This window comes from Ictidomys tridecemlineatus, chromosome 1 (assembly GCF_052094955.1).
Source record: "Ictidomys tridecemlineatus isolate mIctTri1 chromosome 1, mIctTri1.hap1, whole genome shotgun sequence".
NCBI lineage: Eukaryota > Metazoa > Chordata > Mammalia > Rodentia > Sciuridae > Ictidomys > Ictidomys tridecemlineatus.
In genome coordinates this window covers 51,694,538-51,722,258 of record NC_135477.1, presented here as the reverse complement: position 1 = coordinate 51,722,258, position 27,721 = coordinate 51,694,538, and the positions used below count along the sequence as shown (strand labels likewise).

General features: G+C 49.2%; 1 protein-coding gene across 2 annotated transcripts in view; it reads left to right on the top strand.

The window, feature by feature from the left end:
- The window catches only part of Macroh2a2 (macroH2A.2 histone), a 60,316-nt gene extending 33,943 nt beyond the window's left edge, over positions 1–26,373 (top strand). The window contains exons 3-10 of one of the 2 annotated variants that reach the window (XM_078041005.1): positions 5,422–5,528; positions 6,897–7,094; positions 9,266–9,376; positions 11,176–11,275; positions 16,632–16,721; positions 22,622–22,796; positions 25,576–25,783; positions 26,135–26,373. In XM_078041005.1, coding sequence (XP_077897131.1) covers positions 5,422–5,528; positions 6,897–7,094; positions 9,266–9,376; positions 11,176–11,275; positions 16,632–16,721; positions 22,622–22,796; positions 25,576–25,741 — 947 coding nt within the window. In that variant the 3' untranslated portion in view covers positions 25,742–25,783; positions 26,135–26,373. Of the gene's footprint in view, positions 1–5,421; positions 5,529–6,896; positions 7,095–9,265; positions 9,377–11,175; positions 11,276–16,631; positions 16,722–22,621; positions 22,797–25,575 lie in introns of both variants that reach the window. The other variant, XM_078041011.1, reaches the window with a different exon arrangement.
- Positions 26,374–27,721: the final 1,348 nt, after the last annotated feature.

The window sequence follows — 27,721 nt, the reverse complement described above, 5'->3', positions numbered from 1 at the left end:
CCGGGCTTCCAAAACGTTAGCCCCAGCACCAACAAGTCCCAGACCCTGCAGGACGGAGAGAGGCAGGGGTGTAGCCGACAGGGAGCTGGTGGGAAAGCCAAACCAAGGACAATATCGTCCCAGTCCACGTCTCCAATGAAAGTTGGGGAAATGCACTGAAAACCAAGCCTAAATTCTGGGAAAAGCATTTTGTATTTATACACACACACACACATGCATATATATATAATATATATTGATCAACCATACATAATGTATATATATTTACCAACCATATACATATTCTGAATGCAAGACGGGGAGAATGAATTATTTATAACTATTTTATGGTGATAAAGTGTTCAGTGATATATTTTTATAGGGCAGACAAGTCTTAAAACAGGGATGAATTCCAGGGCACTCTTGTTCACTCGTCATTGACACACCATCCCTAGATAATTAGGTCTCTCCACTTAATACCAAGCATTTTCTTCTCGAAAAAAATTCATTTATTGCACTTGTGTTTTGTTTGGTACCAGGGATTGAACTCAGAGGCACGGGACCACTGGGCCACATCCCCAGCCCTATTTTGTATTTTATTTAGAGACAGGGATTCCAGGCAGGCACCACCGCACCCAGCCCAGGAAGGATACTCCCCAAAGGCGTGTCCTTGTGCAGTGTGTGACCTGCATAATCAAAACATGACCCTGGCTGACAAAGCACTCTTTTCAAAACACAAGTGCAGCAGCTTGGGAGGCTGAGGCAGGAGGATCGTGAGTTCAAATCCAGCCTCAGCAAAAGCGAGGCACTGATCAACTCAGTGAGACCCTGGCTCTAAATAAAATAGAAAATAGGGCTGGGGAGAGGGCTCAGTGGTCGAGGGGAGTGCCCCGAGTTCAATCCCCCATACCCAAAAAAACAAAAAGTATCCTTGCCATCAGAGTGCAAAGAACTGGACATTGGTTATAGAGACGTCCAGCACATGGCCGTGACCTGTCTTGAGGAAGGGGCGTCTTTTTCTTTGCACAAATGCACCTATGGGCCAGCAGTGGCCTCCCCAGCATGGATCTGTAGGAGGACAGACAAGGGGTGAGGAAGCCGTTTAGATGCCGTTACAATTACCTGGGCTGGAAGAGAAGAGTGGCTTCAGGTGATGGGACAAGAGGAGGATGGCATGTGAGGGATTGGTGATGCCCGTGGGAGCCCATGTGGTGACAGGGAGAAGGGGAAAGGGGAACAGGAAGGGCAGGAATGACCGGCAGGTCTCTGGGGAGCCATATGTGGACAGAGCTGCAGTCCCGAGAGAGGAGAGGGGGTCAGGGGATGATATGATTTTGATTCTGGGATGTGGTGACTTGGCTGGCCGCTGGACCCCTTGGGGAGGCAGTCCAGGTAGCACATGGGCAGGGTGGAGGCTGGGCCATGGACGGGATGGGATTTCCCAGAAGACTGCAGAGGCCAAGCAGAGCAGGAGGCACGGACAGAGCCCTGGGCCACCCCTACTTTGGGGACAAGAAAACACAAAGACAAAGGGATCCGGAGAGGAAACAGGGCCTTGAAGGGATGGCCACTCAGTGTCCCCTGTCCCAGCCCTCCATTTAATGTGGTAGTTCCCGTCTTCTCTGGGCTGGAGAAATCCAGGCTTGTGTGCAAGATGAAAGGGCATGGACTCTCCTAAAATAATGTGCACGCGCTTCACAACACTTTTTAGCTAAAGAAACCGTTCCCTGTACTCTCAGACCCTCGGCCGTATTCCACGTGGTCATTACAGCTGGACCCCAAGTGAGGGGACTGCTCCAGAGCTCTCCAGGCCCATGTGGATGTTTCAACCACTTAGCAGAATAACAGACTTCCCACAAATTGTTCAGCAAAACAAATATGTATAAATCCAGGCTGGAGATGTAGCTCAGTTAGTAGAGTGCCTGCCTTGCGTGCACAAGGCCCTGGGTTCCATCCAAAACAACAACAACAACAAATGTGTATAAATCAGTTCCCTGCAGATTACCAATGTAAAGATTCTTTTGCCCCCAGGGTCCATAAAGTAACTCAAGAATGTAGCAAACATGGGCTGGGGATGTGGCTCAAGCGGTAGCGTGCCCGTCTAGCATGCGCGCGGCCCGGGTTCGATCCTCAGCACCACATACCAACAAAGATGTTGTGTCCGCCGAGAACTAAATAAAATAAATATTAAAAATTCCCCCCCCCCAAAAAAAAAAGAATGTAGCAAACTTTATTAACCCACATAACAACAACGTCATAATAACATTTGAAACTTGAAGGATGATCGATGTCATTTAAATGGTGACATCCCTGTCCCAAAGATGCCCTGAATGGAATATCCGAAAAGGTCAGCACAGGTTGATCTAGATTTTCTACTCTGTATTATTAAGAAGAGTTTAAAGAAGTCCCGCCTCTGGTTTTTCACTAGAGCACACAATCAGGTTTTCCTTTCCACAGGTTATTTCAGAAGGGCTGGTTCAAGAGTCTGGCTGCACTTCGCTGAGCTCTGCCAGCGCGTCCCTCGTTGCTGTGTGCTCAGTCGCTGCCTCTCCCCTCTTCCTGCGCTTCTTTGATTCCAGCAGATTCTCTGTCTATAGATCTGATGTCCGTGCATCTGTCTGAAAAGCTGAAAGCCACCTGATCTTCCTCGGGGGCTTCCTGAAGGCTCCAAGCCTGTGGGGCTTCCCATTAGCCCTCCGCTCAGGGACAGTCTGTTTGATGAATCTGGGGAGGACGCTCATCCTCTCTCTATAAATGCAGGGAACAGGAGCCCATGGTCCGAGATGCTAAGTCCAGTTCAATCGCTCAGAAGCTTCAAATCGAGAGGCTCCTGGATCCCCTCTAGAAAAGGGGGTTTAGAAAAAGGGGGTGAGCTGAGCTCCTTCCTCCAGAGTGTGCACCTGGAAGTGACAGTCCCCAAGAGAGCAGGTGCTACAAACCCCGCTTCATGGACCTGGGACCCTAGAGTCTGCAAGCCAACTCCTGCAGGCTCTATGGCCACATTTCTTGATGTGTATCTTTATTTATTTATTTATTTAGGTCCTGGGAATTGAATTCAAGGGCACTTAACCACTGAGCCACATCCCCAGCCCTATTTTGTATTTTATCTAGAGACAGCGTCTCACTGAGTCGCTTAGCGCCTCACTGTGGCTGAGGCTGGCTTTGAACTCACCATCCTCCTGCCTCAGGCTCCCAAGCCACTGAGATGATGTGTGTCATTTTTAAGAGGAAGAAAAGGAGAGAGGAACAAATGTAGCAAATCAGACGATCTAATACAGCATTCATTTCAATGATCTGTCCCATTGTCCTAACGAGCATGCTCATACTTCTTCTATTTAGAAAACATGGTCACTGTATAAATGAATTGTCGGTCAACACAGTATACATTGCTTACTAATCTGGGAAAGATGGGAGAATGAATTTGCAGCGATTTAGCACTTTTCATTATGGAAATGCCACATAAATATTTAACTCTAATGTTTATTTTATTCTAATTTTTGTTAATCACATTTGCTTAGTTAACATGGCATACTTATGCCAAGTTTTTATTATTGTCACAGATTTTTAAATGATGGCAATTTCGTGTGCTATTTTATTTGAAATTAGGTTGATTGTGAAGACTCACACAGAATCGCCTATTAATTTTAGGGCTTAGTATTTATGCCACTGTACCAGCAGATTCCCCAGCAGACACACGTGCGACACACAACACATTCACGCAAGTGCACAGACACACACTTGCTCGCCCCCGTTATCAGTGAGACAGCATGTGGGCACACTGCTTCTTTTCCAAGGGGAAGAATTTTTCTTTAAAGCCTCCTTCATACTTTTTTTTTTTTAAAAAAAAATTTAGTTTTAGATGGACACGATACCTTTATTTTATTTATTTTTATGTGGTGCTGAGGATCGAACCAAGGGCCTCACACGTGCTAGGCAAGTGCTGTACCACTGAGCTATAGCCCCAGACTCCTTCATACTTTTTATGACAAATTTAATTCAGCACAAAATCCTTTTAAAATTAAGGAAGAAAGAAAAATAACAAAACAGAGGAGGAAGGAGAGAAGCATCCAGATGGTATAAACGCTATCAATTCTCACGTTTGACCACTAAATTGTGATAGCGTGTAAAAGAATGTTGGGACAATTACTTTTTATTGGCATTTTAAAAATTTTTTTAGTTGTCCATGGACCTTTTATTTATTTATTCATTTATTTATTTATATGTGGTGCTGAGAATCAATCCCAGGGCCTCACACATGCTAGGCAAGTGCTCTACCACTGAACCTCAACCCCAGACCTTATCAATATTCTTAATTAACATTTTCACATTTACCAATTGCTATGCTTAAATCCTGGGAGATGCCTTTCTACCCAGGACTCTTGGCTCTCATCTTTAGGAATTCTTTTTTTTTTCTTTGGTCGGGGGAGGGGGTACTGGGGATTGAACTCAGAGGCCTTACCCATTAAGCCACATCCCCAGCCCTATTTTGTATTTTATTTTGAGACAGGGTCTCTCTGAGTTGCTTAGGCCCTCTCTAAACACTGAGGCTGGCTTTGAACTCTCGATCCTCCTCCTCAGCCTCGTGAGCTGCTGGGATCACAGGTGTGCACCACGCACCTGGCCAGAAATTCCCTTTTTAAGCTAAGCATTTCCTCATCCCACAGGGAAAGCCTGTTCTTCCACCCACTTGCTCAAAAACAGAAGGGATCTGAGGAATGAGCAAAGCGGGAAGGAGAGTCTAGAGGGATCCCACCGGGTCCTGAAGGCAGACTTTACCTCTGTCCCTGTTGTCCAGACTCGGCCCTGCTCTCTATAGACTGCAATCCAGATCCTGTGTTAGCATTCTGTTTTGGTCAGGATTCACTTCTGCTTACAGAACCTTAAAGAAGAGAGTTTATTCCACTCTCCTAGTCCCAATAGTAAGAAGACTGAGTTTCCTTCTGTCTTGTTGCTCTATTATCTGCAACTTCTTCTTGGTCAAAGATGGTTGCCCAAATTCCAGCCATTACATCCTCAGTCCACGAGTAGGAAGGGGAAAAGGGTGCAGCTCCTTCGTTGATAGCCTCTTCTCACAAGCCCCATACCTCATAACTGCTTGCTTCCCACTGGCCAGAACTCAGTTACATGATCATGTTTATCAACAGGGAGGATGGGAAATGTAGTCTTTGTTCCTGTGGTTATGGGGGTCAGCAAAAAAAGAAAAGAAATCAGAGGCTGCCGTTCTAAGGAAGAAGAGGGAGAATTAATTTTGAGGGACAACTACAAGACTTTGCTACAGGATCATATGTGAGGTCTTGATAAAGTATCTTACCCACCTATAACTTGAGTTCATTTCAGTTTTCTGCATTTCTCAGGCCCAGGCACAAGAAACACAAAGCCATGAAGGCGGCCAGCTTGAAGGCCACCCTGTGATTGTCTACTAACGCCCCCTTGTAATTTCAGCGGAAATCTTAGAATTGGCGGGCAATGCCGCCAGGGACAACAAGAAGGCCCGGATAGCGCCGAGACATATCCTCCTGGCTGTGGCCAATGACGAGGAGCTCAACCAGGTACGTCCGCAGCTCAGACAGCCCCGGGAGGTGGACCCAGGTAGCCGGCCAGCCAGGATCTTCCCTGTGACAGTTGCTAACCCCATCTATGCAAAAACAAAAACAAAAAAAAACAAAAAATCTCAGACTGGTTAAGAGAAGGAGAAATTCTGCTAACTCTGTCAAAATTCAGTTGCCCCCAGAATAGATCCCATTATATGCTCCAGATCTTGCCAGACTTTCCCCAGTGAGATGAGCGCCACATTGCTGGGAAGGGGCAGCCCAGGATCCTCTCCAGAGTTTCTTCACCCAAATCATGCTGACGATTTATTCTCTTGAGAACAGGAGACTCCTTAGTTCCATGTTGGAACTGACCCTTTATATTTTGGAACTAGCTCCAAAGTCCGGTGAGCACCCCAACCCCCACCTCAGGGTTCACAAGGTGGTGGGGTAAATGGTAGAATTTTTATATTTGTTTTCTATCTCATTCTTCTCAAACTACGATGGAGAACCCTTTCCTATTGCCAGGCTGTCATAGACGGATCATTTCAAACTATGGAATAAAAATGGATTACTAGAGGGGCTGGGGCTGGGGCTCAGTGGCAGAGCGCTTGCCTGGGCTCGATCCGCAGCACCACATAGAAATGAATAAATAAACAAATAAAATGATGTAATGTATAAAAAAAAAAGGGATTACTAGAAAAGTTTCCAAAAGACCTATGAACTATAGCCAGGAGTGTTCATTATCAGATTTAACAGGTCTACAGTGACCCAGGCAATTTGCTCTCAACATTTCTAGACTCTGACTCCCAAATCCTATGCCTCTCTTGTCCCGGATGGAGAACTAACAGATCAGAGATGATCCATGGTCTCAGATCGTCCTTGATGTCCTGCTGGTTTGGGATACGCAGAATATATTAGTGTAGCAGGGAAATATCAATTATTTGCAAATAAATAAACCTCTCTGTGGGGAGGAACGTGGCTAAACGCGTTGACTGATGAACGCATGCTGGACAGTGTGCAGACTGGACGGTTGTTATTGGTCTGGTCTTGGTGTTGACCTTTGAACCTCGTCTTGTCCAGCTGGGCTCCTCTGAGGTGAAGCCCTTCATCCTCTGTTGTCCTCTGGAATTCCAGAGCCCTGGGCAGCATCCTGGCTTCAGCTAGCCTGACCCTTTTGTTTTGCTTACTGTATGAGATCCCGGGAGGCCTTGCTACCTGCAGAGAAATGCTCTCCAAGTCAAAGAGGGGAAGCCGGTTCAATACGTATCCTGTCATTTCTTCAGGGAAACAAAGACCAGATTTAAGCCTAGTTTTGCCAACAGAACTGTTTTAAATCCAGAACCAGTGAGCCCTTGGCTGTAGGAGTGCATGCATTTCTCTCCTCAGCTGCTCAAAGGAGTCACCATCGCCAGCGGAGGTGTCCTGCCCAGAATTCACCCTGAACTGCTGGCCAAAAAGCGAGGGACCAAAGGCAAGTCGGAAACTATCCTCTCTCCACCCCCAGAGAAAAGAGGCAGGAAGGCCACGTCGGGCAAGAAGGGAGGCAAGAAGTCCAAGGCCGCCAAGCCACGGACATCCAAAAAGGTGAGCCCAGCGCGCTTCACAGGCCAGTCACTGCCCCTGCGATGGTTCAGGTGTTTGTGTCCTCCCAACATTCATCTGCAGAAACAGACCCCCCGAGGCATGGGGTTCAGAGATGAGGCCTCTGGGAGGTGATAGGGTCTTAATTACACAGCCTCATACACGAGATCAGAAGAGCCCGTGGGAGCTGGGCCACGGTGGCTCATGCCTATAATCCCAGCAGCTCAGGAGGCTCAGGCAGGAGGATCGATAGCTCAAAGCCAGCCTCAGGGGCTGGGGATGTGGCTCAAGCGGTAGCGCGCTTGCCTGGCATGCATGTGGCCCGGGTTCGATCCTCAGCACCACATACAAAGATGTTGTGTCCGCCGATAACTAAAAAATAAATATTAAAAATTCCCTCTCTCTCTCTCTCTGTCTCTCTCTTAAAAAAAAAAAAAAGTCAGCCTCAGCAACTTAGCAAGGCCCTAAGCAACTCAGCGAGACCCTGTCTCTAAATAAAATACAAAAAAAAAAAAAAAAGGGCTGGGGATGTGGCTCAGTGGTTGAGCTCCCCTGGGTTCAATCCCTGGTACTAAGAAGAAGAGACCTGAGGGGGCTTGTCCTCTTCTCCACCATGGGAGGGCCCAACCAGAAGGCCTCCTCTGTGTGGAAGGGGCCCTCACCAGACACAGAAACTGCCAGAGCTTTGATCTTGAACTTCCAGAGCAATAAGAATACATTGTTGTTGTTTATGAGTCACCCAGTCAGGAGTCTTTTGTTATAGCAGCCTGGATAGACTAAGACCGCCCAGAATGAGAAAGAAGTGTAGGGACAAGATGATGAGGGTGCAATTGGCATCTCCAGAGGTCTCAGGACTCTGTAGCTTGGTGCTTGAGGAAGGAGTAGGTAGAACTCTTTGAGATGAGAGTTCATGTCATCCAACGGGGTTTGCCAGAGATTTCCAACTCCAAGGTGGAGTGGGGGTTGGTTCTCAGATCCCTTTTACAGCCTCACCAAAACTGTAAGTGAGAGACAGCAGCGTGGGGTCCTGCTTCTCATCTCCCCGCAGAGCCCCACTCTGCATGCTGAACAATCCCCGGTCTCCCATGGACACTTCCCTGGGTTGGCAGGTTGCATACCAAATGTCATGGGCAGCTTGCTAACTAAGTGCTTAGCTCGCTGACACCACTTATAGAATGATGTTTTCTTTTTTTATTTTTTTTATTTCTCCTTTTTCGATAGTGGGGATCGAACACAGGGCCTTGCCTGTGTTAGGCAAGCGCTCTACCTCGAAGCTGAGTCCCCAGCCCTGGAGTAATCAATATTTTCACACGCAGCCCAGTGCAGTAACCACCCGTCACATGCGGCCATTGCAACTTGAATTCAAACTAATCCACATTAAAAATTCAGCACCGGATGCGCTAGCCCACATTTCCAGCACTTAATGGCACTCAGCAGCAGAGACAGAGGAGCTCCATCACAGGGACAGCCTAGGACAGCAGGGCTGCTCTAGAGGTGGACTTTTCACTCTGCAGACCTCTCTCATGTAAGAGATCATGCAGGACTTGGTGCCATTACCACTGTCCCCAGGGAAACCCTGGGGAGGGGGTGTTTGAGCAAGGCGCTGGGGACCAGTCACTTGGCTCTGATGTCTGTCATCATAAGCTGCAGGCGTGGAAAACCTGCAGGCAGGTGAACGCATGCAGACAAATGAGGACTCCAGGGACCAGTGAACGCCTTTAATACGCTTTATTTTTTTGCAGACCCTTTTCTTTTCCTCACGTCGCAGAACGTCCCTGGCTTTCCTCCATCACAGAACAGCACAGGGCGGGGTGAGCTCAGTGGTGGAGCCTGAGCTTAGCATACACCAGGCCCTAGGTTTGATCAAAAGAAAAGCTTCCGGGCGGGCGTGGCAGTGCTCCCGTGCATCCCAGCAATTTGTGAGGCTGAGGCAGGAGGATCCTGAGTGGGAGGCCAGACCCTGGCTCAAAATTTTTAAAAGTTTATCAAAAGAACTGGGAGTGTAGCCCAGTAGCACAGCACCCATGGGTTCTGTCCTCCATTCCAGCAAAAAAAGAAAACAGCAGAATGTAACTCCTAGTGACCCCTTTTGCGTCAAGTCGGCAGCCGTTGTCGCAGCCACATCCGACTTCTCTGAATTGTTCTCATCCGTCCTTCTGATTTTCTACCCACAGTCCAAACCAAAGGACGGCGACAAAGAAGGAACTTCAAACTCCACCTCGGAAGATGGGCCAGGGGATGGATTCACCATCCTGTCTTCTAAGAGCCTTGTTCTAGGGCAGAAGGTAATAAAGAGAATCGTAATGTGCTGCCGTAAAACACGATCACACTTTTACAACCTGCTGTTTACAAGCAATGATGCCGCCTTCGTCCCTCGCTTCCTTAATGCGACTTCCACTCTAGTCTTGAATTATTCATTTTTAAACTAACGAACTATGGCCGTCCCTGCACCGTGAGAATGAACACAAATATTTTAGCGCTGAGGTTGTCCATGCCGACCTTGGTCAGCCAAAGGTAACAGAGAGAAGCTCTCTGGTCAGTAGAGAGGATGACATGATGTCCCCCAGGTCCCAGATAGTTCTGCACCCACCAAAAAAAATCCATAGCTAACTGCCTCCAGCAGCCTCAGAGAGACCTGTCTTCATGGTCTGATGTCATTTTATCAGAGAAAGAAAATCGAAATATATGCTTCCTGAATACCCCCGGTGTTCGAAATGAATTATTTGCCAGTAATTCAGTCTGCCTGCCTTCCCTGGCTGCAGAAAGAAAACAAACAGGGTTATACATTTGAACAGTCTCTAGCAACACAGCAGCCGCCCAGTCAGACATGCAAATAATTCATTCCCACGAGCATCAAGTTTACTGAGCAGACAATTTATCTACCAAGTCGACTGATACTGAAATAAGACACACGAGGAGAGAGCCGCTTAATCCTATCTCTGGCCTCTGAGCTTTCGCGGCGGCCTGCCAGTGGCGTGCACCGCCATCGCAGCAGCTGGGAAAGCTTGTTGAAAGAAGAGCGTCAATGTGGCCGGTTCCTAATTCACCTCTGATGAAGCAGAGCAGGAAGCTAAGAGGTGGAATTCATGTCCCCTCCAGGGGGTCTCCCTGGTTACATGAGGACTCGCTTTCTCCCTCTTATCTAGGGGACGGCCAAGTTCTTGCTCACCTAGAGAAACAAAGGAGACTGCCCTTAACTCCCCACCAACGTGGTCCCCAAAAGGCAAGGTGGAGCCAGGCGTGGTGGCACATGCATGTCCTCCCAGCTGCTCTGGAGGCTGAGGCAGGCGGATCGCGAGTTCAAAGCCAACCTCAGCAAAAGTGAGGCGCTAAGCAACTCAGGGAGACCCTGTCTCTAAATAAAATACAAAATAGGGCTGGGGGTGTGGCTCAGTGGTCAAGGGCCCCTGAATTCAATCCCCAGTACAATAAATAAATAAATAAATAAATAAATAAATAAATAAATAAATAAAGGCCACCAAGGGTGGGAGCCAAAGGCATAAACAATAAAAGAAAGAAATGAGAAGTTCCATTCTTGTTCCCAAAAGAGAAGGCAGATTTGTTGCATTCTCTAGCCTCAAAGTGAAGATCAAATCTACTGTGCTCACAGGAGCCTCTTCAAACCCAAACACCGGCTGGGCGCAGTGGCACCATGTCTCAAAATAAAAAGTCAAATAAACAGGGCTGGGAATGGAGTTCAGTGGTAGAGTGTCCCTGGGTTCAATCCCCCCAAAATAAAAATAAATGTAAAGGGCATGGTGGCACACGCCTGTAATCCCAGCAACTCAGGAGACTGAGGCAAGAGGACGGCAAGTTCAAGGCTAGCTTGGGCTACTTAGCAAGGTCCTGTCTCAAAATAAAATGCAAAAGGCCAGGGGTGCAGCTCAGGGGTAGAGCGCTTGCCTAGCTCGCACAAGGCCTTGGGTGCAATCCCCAGCACCATCAGCGAAAAAGAAACCTGGGAAACGCTTGCTCCACGTGCAGTCCTTGTGTCGATGTTCAGTGTGAATTATTGAGAGTGAGTGGGAGATTTTCCATGGGATTTGATCTTTCCCATATTTTCCATCTTTTCTTCCTAACTCAGCTGTCCCTGACCCAGAGTGACATCAGCCATATTGGCTCCATGAGAGTGGAGGGCATTGTCCACCCAACCACAGCCGAAATTGACCTCAAGGAAGATATAGGTAAGGTCCTGAGACTTCAGGAGAGGTGCCATGGGGTGGCACCTGTTCACGCAAGTCCTTATGAAGTCAGCCCTTGTCCTCGGGGTCCCCTGTCAAGCTCTGTCTTTGTACGTAATGGAAGAGCATCACTACAGAGTAACTCAGCCACGTATTTCGAGAAATTTATATTGAAGTGTAGCCTAGAGACAGATCATTACTGTACAACTGGATGAATTTTTCTCAAAGCAAATACCACCAAGCAACCAGCACCTAGGTCAGGAAGCAGACCCTATAGCACCCAGCGTCTCCCCAGGCCCCTCCCAGCCATCATCTTCTCCAGGGGCAACCACTGTCCTGTCTTCTCACACATGGAGGGGCTTCATCTCTTGAATTTTATTTAAGTGAATAAAACTATTCACTTAAATAAAAGTGAGCCCGAGTCTGGCTCCTATAATTGGCAGAGCGTTTGTGGAATCCAGCTGTGCTGCTGAGCGTAGCTGTGTCTGTTCATTTTCTGTGTGGAAGACCCCAATTTATCGATCCATTCTGCCATCGATGGCATCTGAGTAGTCTCCAGATTGGAAATATTCTACATGTTTTGGACAAAACCTCTTGCACTTTTCAAGTGTAAATATTGAGAATGCTCTTGGTAAAAAGGAAAGAGAGTGCTAGAAAAACTTCGGTGCTCTGTAAGGCCGCGAGCACTTTACCAATCTCCAGCACCAATAAATAAATAAATAAGCAAGCAAGCAAACAAGGCCTCCTAGCTCTGTGACCTTAGGCAGTTTTCTTAACTTGGCTAACCCTCAGTTTCCTCATCTGCAATTGAGAATAACAAGAGAACTTGCCTCCAGTCGGTCATACTGTGAAAATTAGGGAGGCATACTTGGGGCTTGGCCAAGAGTGGAGCTCACTGGCATTTGAAAATTGAGTCTTTATATTTGCTGCTGTGTTACCAGCAGGCCCACCCATCAGCACTCAGTTCTCCACTACGGACCCAAATCAAGCATCCCATGCAGCTAAGACCTTTTTTTTTTTTAACTGCACTAGGAATTGAACCCAGGGGAGCTCTAACCCAATTTTTAGGTCTATATTGAGACAGGGTCTCACTAAGTAACTGAGGCTGACCTCGATCTTACAGTCTTCCTGCCTCAGCCTCCTGAGTTGCTGAGATTATAGGCATGCATCACCATGCCCAGCACCATGCTTTATTCTTTTAAAATATTATGTTAGAGGCTGCAGGTGTAGTTCAATGGTAGAGTGTGTGTTTAAGGTCCCAAGTTTGATCCCCAATTCCCTCTGCATGCAAAATAAAATGAGTTATTACAAAAATGTTTAAGAATACACATAAACAGGAAAGTGTAGTGCAATAATCAGCTACAAGTGTGATCAAGCATGTTTCAGCTTTTAACCCCTCCACATATTTCCAGACAACATATTATTTTAACTGTGAGTAGTTCAGAACAACCTCTAAAAGATAACCAGTACTGGGCATGTGGCACACGCCTATCATCCCAGCAGCTCTGGAGGCTGAGCCAGGAGGATTGCAAGTTCAAAGCCAGCCTCAGCATTTAGGGAGGCCCTAAGCAACTCAGTAAGACCCCGTCTCTAAATAAAATATAAAAAAGGGCTGGGGATGTGTCTCAGTGGTTAAGCACCCCTGGCTTCAATCCCCAGTACCAAAAAAAAAGATAAGGGCTAATTTTTAATAACATAAGCATAGTACCATTATTACAGCTAAAAACATTAGCTTCATATCAACGATAATGAATGTTGAGATTCCAATTATGTCATGAATATTATTTTTTAAAATTGACTTAGGACCCAAATGAGTCCACAGACTACAATTGGTTGATAAGTCTTTGAACTCACAGGTTCCCCCTTTATCTGTCTTTTTTTATTTCTTTGCAATTTATTTGTTGAGGAAACCAGGCCGTCTGTCCTGGAGGGTCTCACACAATCACACAATTCTGGTTGGCATCCTCATTAAACATCTTTTCTTCGCTGTGTATTTTCGGTGTTTTGTTTTTGTTTTCATAAGTCGGTAGTTAGAGCTAAAAGCTTCATGAGATTCAGGTTCAAGAAATTTGGGACCGGGGACGAAGCTCAGTGGTGAAGTGCAGGAGGCCTTGAGTTCGAGTCCCAGAGCCATAAATAATACCTTGAGTAAGACTCCTCGGAAGTCTTCTTTTTGGAACCGGGAGCTCGTTGTCTCTTTTTGCATGGCCTTAGCAGCCGTGGAGGCCCCTTTCTGGGTTGTCCATTTGCCCGCGGTTGCTAAGTGTGGATCCTCTAATTCCAGCGTTCCTTCATTTCTTCATGGGAATGCTTTCCCAGAGTGAAGCTGCCTCTCTGCTTCTCCAGCTGCTTTGTTCTTCCGTGTTTAGTGGACACGATGCACTCTCCTTGCCTTCTGCACATCTCCACTAGGTCCCCGGCTTGAAGGCAGGGACAGCAGCTTCAATTTCTCTGCTTCTCTGTACGAATTAGCCACCACCTTGGCTCCCAGGCTTCCTCGGGGTTCTGGACCCAGCAGATCAATACTGACCGAGAGTCTGGGAGCCAGAAAGAAGACTCAGAGGTGGTTGGCATAGCCTGCAACCACCATTTCCTAGTCGTATCATTGAAACCCAACTATCAGCAGGGTGGGGTGGCAAATGCCTACAGTCCCAGGGACTCAGGAGGCTGAGGCAGGAGGACTGCAAGTTCCAGGCCAGCCTCAGCAATTTAGTGAGGCCCTAAGCAACTTAGTAAGACCCTGTCTCAAAATAAAAAAAAAACAAAAAGGACTGAGGATGTAACCCAGGAGTAAAGGTTCCCTGGGTTCAATTCCCAGTACCAAAAAAAAAAAAAAAGAGTAGAAACCCAAGTACCTGGCTGAGGAGCAAAGCAGAGGAGGGAGGCAGCAGGTGAGATCCGAGTTCAGCAGCCGCAGCCGGATCCCGAGGTTCCCGTATGCACCGTGGTTTCACACAAGTGCCCTGCTGGCTAGAGGAAGATGCCAAGAGAGTGACCAGCAACTACTTAGGACTCACCCACAGCAGGCACAGCTGTGGCTAAGTGTAGCCAGGAGCTAGTTCAGGTGTAGCCTGATCTCGTTCAACCATGGTTGCTAGCTCCACTGTCCATTGGGCCCCAGTAGCGCTCACAGTTAGTGCTGCCCAGGAACCCGCAGCCACCACGGCTGCCGTGGCCCGGCCCAGTCCTACAACAGCTGCTGCTCGCGGAGCCTTCCCCACGGCACACACGGCACCTACTCCGCCTGCACCCACCACCACCCCCAGCAACTACACAAAACTACCAGGACTTGTATGTAGAGCCACAGCTCCTGGCTGGGTGCCATGGCGCACGTCTGTAATCAGAGCAGCTTGGGAGGCTGAGGCAGGAGGATTGCCAGTTCAAAGCCAGCCTCAGCAACTGAGCAAGGACATAACCAAGGTAGTGAGACCCTGTCCCTAAAAAATAAAAAAGGGCTGGGGATGTGTCTCAGTGGTTTAATGCCCCAGGGTTCAACAGTTCCCGAGTACAAAAAAGGATCCACAGCTCCTGGTGTAACTTACAGCAGTAAGCCATTCAACCAACAGCCGACAAAATCGCTGCTGCTGTGGCTGCTGCGGCCCAGCCTCAACTGTCTGTTTCTGAAACCTACTGTCACACAGGTCCCAGAGCAGCTGAGAGCCAAGGCGCAAGTCAGTATACTCAAGTCCAGGGAAAAGGAAACACAGCACCTTCATGAAGAAGCCCCCCCCCCCATGGACAGTGACTGCTAGAACAGACATTTGTCCTCAATGAAAGTGTGCACAAAGTATTGTGGCTCTCCAAAGACACTTGAGTGTCTCGAGTGTAGAAAGTCTATCCCTGAGGCCCGAGGGAAGCCTCTGAACAGATGAGGATGGTGGTGGTGGTGGTGGTGGTGAGTGGTCCTTATCCAAAATGTTTGGAACCAAATGTGTTTCAGATATTTTTTTGTTTTTTATTTGTTTGTTTGTTTGTTTTGTGGTGCTGGGGATGGAACCCAGGGCCTTGTGCAAGGCAAGCACTCTACCAACTGAGCTATCGCCCCAGCCTGGGTTTCAGATTTTTTTTATGTTTTCAGATTTTGGAATATTTTCACATACACAAGATATCTTGTAGAGGCGACCCAGGTTTAAATACAAAACTCATTTAGATTTTATATACACCTCATACCACATAACCTAAAAGTAATTTTATACAGTATTCTCAGTGCCCTTGAGTTTTGACAGTGACCCGACCAGCATGTGAGGTCAAGTGTGGTTTTTGATGTGGTGTCATGTGGATGCTCAAAAACTTTTGGATTTTGAAGCCATTTGGGTTTGGGATTTTCATATTAGGAATCTAATCAGTCTATAATGATAACTAATAAAGAGAGATCTGAGACTCGCCCCAGACGGCCAGATCGCCACATTCACTAGAAGATGGGAACGTCTGAGGGCAAACACCTTGTCTCCCGTGGAGAACAGCGGTCACCCTAGTCCGAACACCCATGTCATCTCAGACATGAGAGCGTGGGAAGAGGTGCTGGGTCCCCTGGTGCACTCAGGTGGGATTTCTGCTTGACCAGGACAGCCTAGTCCTGCTGTCACTTTGGGGTTCCTCTCGACCTCTGTAGAGGCCAGACCCTGAGATATTGCAGAACTTGCCCTAACAGCAGTGCCTGGGGAGATGTCCCCACAGGAAGTCTGTAGAGATGAGCCTCTCAAATCTCTGCCTGTTTCCATTGCAAATCAAGGCCTCAATTGGAAGAACAAGATACTAGGCTGCCCTGGGCCTGTGTCTGTCCTCTGACCCGAGGACTTACAACTTGCCGCTGACGAGAGCAAGCCTACAGAGTTCCATGTGGCTGCTGAACCTGTAGAACAGAATACTGGCATCTTGGCCAAAATAAACAATGAAATAAGTCATCTCCAGGACTGGAAATCACCCCTTAAAAGGTCCTTTAAAGTAGCTTGCTAACCAGCTGGACACGGGGGCACATGCCAGTAATCACAGCAACTTGGGAGGCTCAGGTGGGAGGATTACAAGTTCCAGGCCAGCCTCAGCAACTTAGCAAGACCTTGTATCAAAATTAAAAATGAAGAGTCTGGAGATGTGGCTCAGTGAGAGTGCATCCCTGGGTCCAATCCCCAATACCAGTACTGGAGAAAAAAAGAGAGAGAGAGAGACTTGCTAACCTAAATCTGTTACACCAGAGGCCCAAAGACCCCCAGACCAGCAGTCACGGGCAGACCAGGATGACAGCTGGGAAGTGAGATTCCTAGTGTCTAAGGATGCCCTCCCCCAGGCCTCCTGAGACTCTGTCTACCTTGGGATTATGTTGAAAACACACCACGTGGCTTCCCCCTGTTCTCCTTTACAGGTAAAGCCCTGGAAAAGGCCGGGGGCAAAGAGTTCTTGGAAACAGTGAAGGAGCTGCGCAAATCCCAGGGCCCTCTGGAAGTGGCTGAAGGTAAGCATAGACTGGGCTCCACGACCCAGCACAGCCCCACCCTGTCCCCGCCAGTCTCTGGCCGCGCTCACACGGATCCAGTGTCTGCAATAAAATATGCCCTATCTATCCTGAAGCTATTTCAGCATCTCGATGATTGGAGCAGCCCCTGGAGGTCATTCCATAGGCTCTGGGGTCTACAAGTGTCTGGATCGTTCATGTTCACGTACATTCCTCAGATCCCCCACAATGATCTTGAGCCATTGGGTTGATTTTGTATATGTGCAGTAAGATACACAGGGCTTAAGTCTTGCCATTGCAACCTTTTTTTTTTTTTAATTTTTTTGTAGTTGTAGATGGACAGCATGTCTTTATTTTATTTGTTTATTTTTATGTGGTGCTAAGGATCAAACTCAGTGCCTCATATGTGCCAGGTAAGCGCTGTGCCACTGAGCTACAGCCCCAGCCCCATTGTAACCATTTTTCAGTAGCATTAAGTCTTTCACAATGTTGTACTGCCATCACCATGACCTAGTTCCACAGCGTTTTGATCACCTTGAACAGAAGCCCCCTCCCCATTGAGCTGTCCCCCCACCTGCCTTCCCCAGGCCCTGGCATCCACTCATCTACTTTCTGCCTCTACCCATTTGCCCACTCTGGATCTTTCACGTAAATGGAATCATACAGCGATGGGTGGCCCTTTGTGTCTGGCTTCTTTCACTTAACATGGGATTTTTTTTAATATTTATTTTTCAGTTGTAGGTGGACACGATCCCTTTATTTTATTAATTTTTATGTGGTGCCAAGGATCGAACCCAGGGCCTCACTCATGCTAGGCGAGTGCTCTACCGCTGAGCCACACCCCAGCCCTGAACATGGTACTTTTGAATCCCACCCGTGTGGCAGCATGCGTCAGTTCTTCTCTCCCTTTTATGGCCAGATGATATTCCACTTTGTTTATTCACTCAACCGCGGATGGGTGTCTGGGTTGTTTCCAACTTTGGCAACTGTGAATGGAGCCCCTGTGCACATCTGTGCAGAGGTTTTTGTTGTTGTCATGGCTACTGGTAAGTGATTCCCTTTCAGAGCCATGTTCCCACCACACCATCCCAGGCCATTCCCTCTCTATGCTGCACTCATACTACGACTGCCCAGGACAGCGAAACCCCCTGCTGTCCCCAGATACAACCAACGGGCACCAAGAGGGAGCCCTTGGGGGCGAAGGTGCAGCCCACTGGGGGAACTGTGGCCGTGGACATGAGCAAGCAAGGGGGAGAGAACAGCAGCCACAAGTGAGTTGAGCCTTTGGGGCTGTGTGACGGGGTTTGGATCTGACTCTATCTGGACCAGAAAGGCCACCTTGAAGTTAAGGCAGGGGACTGTCATGATCAGACTAGATTGTTAGAAAAATAATGGGAGCTCCCAGTCAGGAAAGAACATGGGTCCACACTTTAGAGCTGGTACACGCCCCTCCCCAGACATGCCATGGTGGGTCAGATTTCCTTTTTAAATTTTTTAAATCTTTCAAATCAGCCACCCTCAAACGTAAGATCGGCATGTGTGTAGCTGGAAGTAGAAGACATGCAGCAGCAACAGGGGAGTTGCAGCCCAGGCCACCGGGATGCAGGGCAGGGACTATGCAGAGCCACTAGGCCTCTCTTGCTTATAAAGGGCTGCAGTCGCTGGTGGAAGGAGCAGGGCCAGGCTCGCTGCTCACCCGCAAGGGGCTGGAGAGAACTCCTTGGCCTTTCTGAAGGCAAAGCTCTGAAAACCCCCCAGGGCTATGGCTTGGGTAACACTGGACTTTCTAGGGTAGAAGAAGGATCCGATCCCCTCACCCAGGCCCAAGGCCACATTGCCCACTGACCTCAGATTCTGGAGGACCCTCATCCTCATGACCCAGATCAGCCATTTAAGAACTGCACCTGGTCTGGGGGCTTGGGTTTGGAGGAGGCTCCCAGCCAATAGCCTGACGGGGTGAGGAGGAGAGAAAATAGCTGCTCTTCACAGAATAAGGGTGCTGGTGCATTTCTCAACAGAGTCCCAGAGGTAGAAAACAGAGGTGTAGAAGCAGTATTTTAAAAGATCATAGCTGGGAATTTTCTAGAATTAAACATGAGCCCTGGGGTTGAAAATATCAGGCATTATAAATGAAAATAGATCTCAAACCTGACCCATGATAATGAAGGATCAAAGGTTCAAAACCCAAGAGAAACCCCCAAGGCAACCCAAGAGGTAGATCATCCGTAAAGAAATGAGAAGTCTGATGGCTACAGACACCTCATCAGCAACCTGAAACTGGAAACAGGAAAGAAATGTCTTCAAAGCACTGAAGGGAAACACGCCCACCAAGAATTCCACTGTGCTGTTTTTCATTCAAGAGTGAGGGTGAGGGGCTGGGGCTGTAGCTCAGTGGTAGAGTGCTTGCCTGGAAATATATATATATATAATTGCACATATGGTGTGACGCTACATTGTGTACAACCAGAGAAATGAAAAGTTGTGCTGCAGTTGTGTACAATGAATCAAAATGTATTCTGCTGTCATGTATAACTAATTAAAATAAGTAAATTAATAAGAAAGTGCATATATATATATATATATATATATATATATATATATATATATTGTGCACAATTTCAAACATGCAAAAGTTGAGAGGCAGCAATTCAGAACCTTCTGGAAGGAACCAGAAGTCAATCAGAAGTAAGTAGAGGGTTGCAGGAAACAGTTGTGATTTGGCACAAATATGTTGGGTCTAAGTATGTGTAGTCTGAGGCCAATCAGGGCTAGAAAGAACACCAATCAGGGCGAGAGTCCACCCTTTAAAGTTGGTACACGCCCTGGGAAGAAGAGAAAAGGGGAGATGATCCTTTAGAATCTGCCTACGTCGTATTTCATTTAATTTCAAGACACCATCGGTTTTAATATATGCTTTATTGTTTGGGCCACTAAGATTAAATTTCATAAGTGGGCTAATAGGAGACCCCGCATGAGGCTGGGACATTCAGATTAAGAGCACGGTGACCCACCCTGCAGAAAGGACAGCAGGTACGTGTCTTGACTTTGGTGTTGGGAGGAAAGGCCTCTTGCTGGCGAACCTGAACTGCAGGCCAGTACTTCTGCAGGTTTACAGCCAAGTCCAGTGCTGCCCAAAACCTCAGGCCGAGAAGACATTGGCATGTGACCTCTGTTTGGTAGTGTCCCCAAGTGATGTAGAAGGGAATACAACTTTTCCTCTGAAAGAACTCAGCTTCAATCTTGGCTGACAGCAACTGTAAGATGCATCCTGATTTTAAAAAAAAAAAAATTTAAATAAGTAAAAGGATATTAAATGGCCTGGGGGTGTGGCCCAGTGGCAGAATGCTCACCTATCGTGCACAGAGCCCTAGGTTCAGCCCCAGCACCACCACAACAAAAAAGATGATAATGATTTTTAAGTGCATCTTGGGGTGGGCAAAGCAGACCGAATACAGTGCAGGTCCCGGTGCACAGGGTGTGGAGAGGGTGCATCAGGAAATATTTTAGGAGCAGCACCAGTGAGGGATAGCCCCAGATAGCGGCTTAGTCGGAAGGCGATGCCGAATGAGGAAATGCCACATGCTGCCTGGGAAGTGACAGAGGCTGTGTGGTAAACACATCCATGAATTTGTCGTAGGGGTCAGAGCCAGTTTGTGCACGCTGTAGGGTGGGAGCGCGGGATGTGGTGGTGAATGAGGCCCCTGAACATTCCTTTGGGAACTTGACGAGTGAATGATAATTTTGCTGGACACCCACTGGGCCTGGGGCACCAGAAAGGTCACCAGTGTGCAGGGTGCTATTGAAAGCTGAGGGGGCGATGGGGCTGCAGGTGGTTGCTTAGCAGCCAGGGCTGAACGCCTCCTGCAGCAGGGAAGAGCCCTGGACCCCTCAGGTAGGAAGAACAGAGGTTGCTCTGGGGAACTGAAGCTCCGTGGGGTCATGGTGACCAGGGATCAATGGTAGCTCTCCAGCAGGACAAGAGGCCACCCCGGGGTCCCTTTTTTTGCTCTGGTGATGCCTAAGAACATGTCAGGTCTTCCACACTGTGATGATCACCTGAGGGAAGGTTCTAGAAGCTTCTAGCAGCAGCATGTCATCCTCAGAATGCACCTAGTAGGTGAAAGAGTTCCACCAGGGGACATCACATCAGATCAGAGAAGGCCGTGAGCCATTTGGTTAGCAGCGCTAGTCGGTGCTTATAACAAATACCTCCCAACAGCCTGACCCCTGACCTTGGCACCTCCTGAGAGCATCACAACCCACAGCAGCTGCGAGCCACGTTTCCCATCCCCCGTTGCCATGGAGATGCTTTGCTTTGGATGGAAGTGTTATCAGGGGCTACCTCGAAAATCGTTTTCCTATCCGGGTGCCCCCTCCAAAAAAAAAAAGAAAATCGTTTTCTTCCTGGGTTGGATGTTTCACACCGCCAGTGAACGCATTCCTCTTGTTTAAAAATGACTTTAGATTCAAAAGAATATCATTCGGCTGATAACATGACCATGACCATCATTTAACATATATATATATAAATAAATCAGCCGTGGGTGTGAAGAACCAGCTTCTCCAGCACGTGAGATCAGTGAGAGCCTTGGAAAAATTGCCCCCATCAGGCCAAACCCCGGGTCCCAGGTTCTCTGCAGAACAGTCCCAGGTTCCGGGTTCCAGGGCCCATTGTCCAGGCCCAACAGCCACCTTCCGCATCTGTGTACAGACCCACGAGGCCGCAGGGTCAGTCCTGGAGCTGTGAGGCCCCCTGTTCACGCGTCTGGCGTGGACTGGCTCATTCCTGTCTGATTGTCTTTCGACCCACTCAGCGCTGGGAAGGCGAGGAGCTCACAGCCCTTCCTCCCTGACTCGGGTTCCAGCAGCTTAGTCCCCACCCATCCAAGCAAGTCACAGCACCTCTGACACCGCTGGGTCCCACAGACTGGGTGGGCATTGTAAATTTCAAATAGATCTTCCAAGCCAACCCCCTACACAGCTCCAGAGCCTGGCAGACACAGGCATGTCACACACACTGCCCTAGTGGCCATGACTTCCCCACAGCGCCAAGGCTCCCAGGCCCTGGCCACTTGAACAGCACAGAGCCCAGCTCCACCAGGCAGGTGGCTTAGGAACAAGCAGCATGGGGGCAGGGGATGGACAGTCACAGGGACTTCCCTGAAACTCAGCAGCCGCAGCGCTTATCAGCTCTGTCGCCAACGGTAGCCATGTCCAGGGGGGTAAAAAAAAGAAGGCAAAGAAGAACAGGACCAGGCTGGCATCGTGGAAATTTGAAACTGTGGGGCCAGGCTGCATGGTTCACTTTGAACCCCTGCTGTTGGCAGGATGCATGGAAATGATCAAGAACATGACTGTCCAAGGGAATCTATGACCAAGGGAGGTGGTTCTCAGCTCAGGGAGGGCCCCAGAATCCCAAGAGCATGGCACCAGCCTACACCAGGCCAAGTCAGGATCTCTGAGGGGGCTGGGCTCAGAGACAGCTGTTTTTAAAGAGCCAGGGTGTCTTGTTCCTATGACTGCCCCCACAGAGTACCACAGACTCGGTGGCTTCAAACATGACTCTGTTCTTCAAGTTGGGAGGTCAGCAGTCTGCAGCAGTCTCTGTCTAAGGGCTTAGAGGAAGGTGTCACAAGACCGGTTCCTTCGGAAGGTGCCTGGGAGAAGCCTTGGCCTTTCCTGGCTTCAGGCCTTGGCCCCTGGACAGGGTGCCCCAGTCTCTGTTTCTGTCACCACCCTGCTGGGAAAGTCATCCGGTCAGGTTCCCTTCCACTTCCTGGTCCCCCGACCCCACCCCACCCCACCCGCGGGCCCCCGTGTAGATGCGCTGTGTGGCCTAACTCCCAGCTGAAGGCAAGACTTCGGAAATGACCTGCAGCGTTCCTCTCTCCCTGTCCCAGCCGCTGTCAGCCAATCCAGTGGACTTGCAGCCAAATTTGTCATCCACTGTCACATCCCCCAATGGGGCTCCGACAAATGCGAAGAACAGCTTGAAGAGACCATCAAAAACTGCCTGTCAGCAGCCGAGGACAAGAAGCTAAAGTCTGTCGCCTTCCCACCCTTCCCCAGCGGCAGGTAGGAGGCTTCCTCTGGAGTTGGTTTCTCCAGGCTTTTCGCTGGGAACCAGTGGCTGTTCAACCCACACGTGGTCTTCCATTCCAGAAGACGCAGCCAGGGCTCGCCAGCACGGTCAGCAGGTAGCCAGGCAGAAAAGTAAGGAACCAGCTTCCCACCTCCAAACACAGGGAAAGACGGGCCCCCTGCTCGGCCAAGAGGCTGCTGTCCATGGCTGGGGCCAGCCCCCGCCTCCTGATGTCCAAACCCAGGCAGAAAAGTGGCTGTAGGGAACATACTGTGGCAGAGCAAGGTGGCATGTCAATTTCTGAGAGAGCCTGCTGTGTTCAAAGCCCACATCCCCATCAGCTACCCACATTCTAGAACGCACGATTAGAAAACACCAGGCTTGAGTCAGGCACAGTGGTCCACGCCTCTACTCCAGCTGCTCGGGAACCGGGGGCAGGGGGATCACAGGGCTGGGCAACTGTGGACCCGTGCTGTAGTCCGATTTTTGGCAGCGGCTGCTGTGACCAAAAGACCTGACAAGAACAATTTTAGAGGAGGAAGAGTTTCTTTGGGTCGCCGCAACCCGTGACTCAATCAGCCAGGGTCACTCCAGGTGAATTGGGCTGGCTACTAAATAATCACACAGACACAGAAAGGACCTTTTTTCTTGGGGCTCAGCAACAACGGCTTCGAGGCCCCAGCTCCCACAAGGAAGCGAGAGAGGCAGACAGAGGGAGCGCGCCTGAAGCCCTGTGTATTGAGGGGAGCCTTTCAATAGAACCTTCCATCCACAAAAGGTAAGGGGTGGTACTACAGAGGAACCAGAAGGCAGCCCACTCCCAGGGGGCCACCCCATGGCCTCACTCCCCTGCTGAGCGGAGATGGGGATCCACCTGCTTCCAGGCAGAGGCAGCCAGCCTCCACATTTCCATCACTCAAGGCTAGGGGGCGCTCAGCTCCCGGGTGGCAGCTCCCGACATTGGGCGCTCACAGTTTCAGAGATCTTGGTCCACAGACAGACGGCTCCATGGCTCTGGGCCCAAGGTGAAGCCAAATCATCAAGTGGATAGGTATGGCAGAGAAAATTGGTTCAGGTCACGGAACCAGGAAGCAGAGAGAGAGAGAGAGATCCCCTTACCATGGACAAAAATACAAAACCTAAAGACACGTCCTCAGACCCACCTCCTCAGCCACACCTACCTGCCTACGGTTACTGCTCAGTTGATTCAGTGGATTAATGCACTGGTTAAGGCTCTCCTAACCCGGTCATTTCACCTCTAAACTTTCTTGCGTTGTCTCCCACATGAGCTTTGGGGGGTACCTCATACCTGAGCCACAGCACCCTGGGGGATGTAGCTCAGTGGTTCAATCCCCAGAGGGAGGGAGGAAAGGAAAGAAGGAGAAAAGAAAGGAATGGAAAGAAGGGGGGATGGGGGGGGTTGGGGACACCAGACTTAAAGGCCTTGATACTCCAGTGTGGTCTGTGGAACATCTTGAACATCCAATGTGGCGGGGACATCTCCTGGTTAGAATGTGGAACCTCGCCCCCACCCCACATGTCCCGCTGTGGGACTCCTCTGCTGCTCCCGGGGTAACAGCAGGCCCAGGACGAGAGGTAGGGTAGACAGTCCCAGAGCTGTGACAGGCGTCACTGAGGGGCGGAGGCTGGGCTCTGTCATCTAGGCAGGCACATCACTGGAAGAAGAGAGAGCGGAGAGGCCTAGGTCCCCGCTGTAACTGTATCTCCAGCACAGCCCCCGCTCTGGCCCTCCCCAGTCCAGGCCGAGGCACTGCCGGCTGCATGGTCTCTAAGTGGGCCATAGGCAGCGTGTTCCTCAACAGAATGCACACACACCCACACGCACATGCACAAGAATCCACATGGAGCAGTCCCATCCTGGACCTGTGCCAGGGGTCATTGGTGGCTGACTCCAAATAACCATTATGGCTGTATCTCATGAGGCCAGTGGAGAGCACTCTCGATGGCTCCCTGGTGCTTGGGACTCTTAGCAAACTTCCACCGGCCCAGTCCTGCCCAGAACCACTGCCGAAATCACACCAGCACGTCCAAGAGCTCATGAGAAACAGTGAGGGCGTAGAAAGGAATTTTTGAAGACAAGCTAGTAAGAGTGCATTTTTGCTCTTATTAAACAATCTGTTTAGTATTGAAACCAATTTTGAGGTAGATAATAAAACCTATGTTTGCTTTTATGAAGGCCAGGTATTTTAATGCAGAACTGCTAGATTTTGTTTGTTTGTTTGTTTGTTTGTTTTGTACCAAGGATTGAACCCAGGAGAACTTAACCACTGGGTCACATCTCTAGCCCTTTTTAACTTTTTATTTAGACACAGGGTCTCACTAAGTTGCTGAGACTGGTTTTGAACTTGCAATCCTCCTGCCTCGGTCTCCCGAGCTGCTGGGATTACAGATGTGTGCCACCGTGCCCAGCTGAATTACTAGAAATTTTTAAGCCAAGTTCTACCTGATTCAGGCAATACAGCTTCAAAAACAGGGCAATCTCACCTGGCAGCCCTATGATGTTGGCCAAAATCATACCCGTCAGTGTGGGATCTATAAAGTGAGGACGAAGTCTCCCACCAACCCCTCCAAATGACCCTTTGACTAGGTCAGAAGTGACTATGCACAGTGATGCCCCACTCAGTACAAACAAGAGCCCAAGGCCAAAATCAGAAGGAACCCAGGGCTTTGCCCTCCCAGGCTGAGGGAAGAGTTAGGACCCTGGATCTGGGGACCAAAAGTGACGTGGGCTCTCCTTTTGCCTTGGTACAGAAACTGCTTTCCCAAACAGACGGCCGCCCAGGTGACCCTGAAGGCCATTTCAGCCCACTTCGACGACTCCAGCGCGTCGTCCCTGAAGAACGTGTACTTCCTGCTCTTTGACAGCGAGAGCATCGGCATCTACGTGCAGGAGATGGCCAAGCTGGACGCCAAGTAGCCGCTGTCCAGCAGGGATCGGAGGAAGAGCCACGTCATGAGAGTGGGGTTTTATTTTTGAAAAGGAGAGAGGAAGGGTGACGCAGGGGAGCAGAGGGCAGCTGAGAGGGCAGCAGGGAGCAGAGGCAGGAGCAGGTCCTGCCACCGAGGGACCCTCTGCATTTTATATTCTCCTTACAAAGGGCCTCGGTCCGTATTTAACCAGGTCTCCACCAGGGGTTCTTCCCATGTGTTTTCTTCCTGTTGTTTTAGAACTTTTTTTAAAAAAAAAAAAAAAACACAGACCTCGTTTTAGATTTATAGCATTGACTTTTACACACACTCACACACACACACACACACACACAAATCCTTTGAAGATTCTTAAAAATCTTTTGTTCCTCCTTTATCCAAGGGAAGAGGGCGTGAGAGTCAGCTGGGCTTGCTGGCGTGTCCGTGGTGGAGAGAAGATGGGGACGACATCGCTCTGGTGCTTTTCTCTTCTGGTCTAGTGCCCCTCCCCCCTTCCCCTACGACATCTGTACCAACTCCTCAAAAGTTCTTTGCTTTGGGTTTTTTGTTGGTTGGTTTCATTTCATTTTTTTTAAAGAAAAGGAAAAGAAAAAAATAAAAGATCCAGTGTCTTTCTTATAACATATTCTTTTATTGCAATATTTTCCTCTATTTGGAAAACTGTGTCCCCATGAACGGATACCTCTAGAATGTTCTAATAGATAGAACAAGGCCTGTCACTGACTGGCGGAGATGCCCACCCTGCTAGGTGATGTTCACAGCCTGTGTGGTCAGGTGGCGGTCCTGCCTCTGGGAAGGAGGAGCCCACTGGCGGTGACGAAGCCACAAGAGGGGTCACCAGCCTCCGGGAAGCAGGATGTCTCACTCAGGCCTTGGCGACAAAGTGGAACACACGGCGGGGCATAGCCCAAACGTGGGATGGGCTGAGAGCCCAAGTGAGTCTGGTGGCCCCAGCACTCTGCCCCAGTCCCCAGAGGCCACCATCAAAGATGAGCAGGGAGCGGGAGGGCAGGGAGAGTCGGCCTGAATTTATTCATGTGAACTCATCAAGTTCTGCCACGGAGATTTAACCTAGGGGATCCAAAATAGACTCTTCCACGTTGGAATCTCTCTCCCAAATACAAGAGTCTAAATTTTAGACACTACGGCTCTAAGCTGGCCCTGCAGACGAGTGCCCTGTCCAGGAAACCAGAAGCACACACCTCAAGGACCCCTTCTCACCCCCAGGAGCTGGAGTTTTGTTAGTTATAAATTTGCCAGTCGACAGTAGCCTGGAAATATATCAGGAAGCCCCGGCAGAACCCCCTTCTGCCCCCTGCAAGGTAACAGATGTACCCTACCATCAAATTCTGCTGCCTTTCCTTACCCACCTCCAGAAGCTGGCAAGTCTGGCTTCAGCCTTGACCACTGCCCGCTCTGTAAAAACTCACTGTCGGGAAGGTTAACAGAAGGGGTACTCTGTCTTTGTTCTTAAATGCACCTATGGTATGTAGTCATGATCGTGAAATCACAAAGCTTCAAGGGAATTAAGGCCTGTAGGGACTAGCCACCTGCACCGACATGCACCTGTCATCCTGGTACTCAGGAGGCAGAGGAAGAGGATCACTTGGGCCCAGGAGTCGGACACCAACCTGGCCACCAGAGTGAGACCCCATCTAAAAAGACACCACAAACAAATCCAAAATATAGGCACCAACCATAAAAGGGAGTTTAAAATGAGGCTCCTGATGGTTGTGGGATGTAGAGGCTTCATCACCCCAAGTGACGGAAAAGGTTTGGGGTGCAAGCCATCTCCCCACCCCGGGGCCTCTTCTGTGGCTGGTCTCAATTTGCAGGTTCTCCTTCCTGTTCTCACAGATGGACACCAGGCTCCAGGAGCCAGCTCTCTGCACCACCCTGAGAGCTCTGAACACCACACCAAGCCCACAGGTGCGTGCGTGCACACACACACACACACACACACACACAC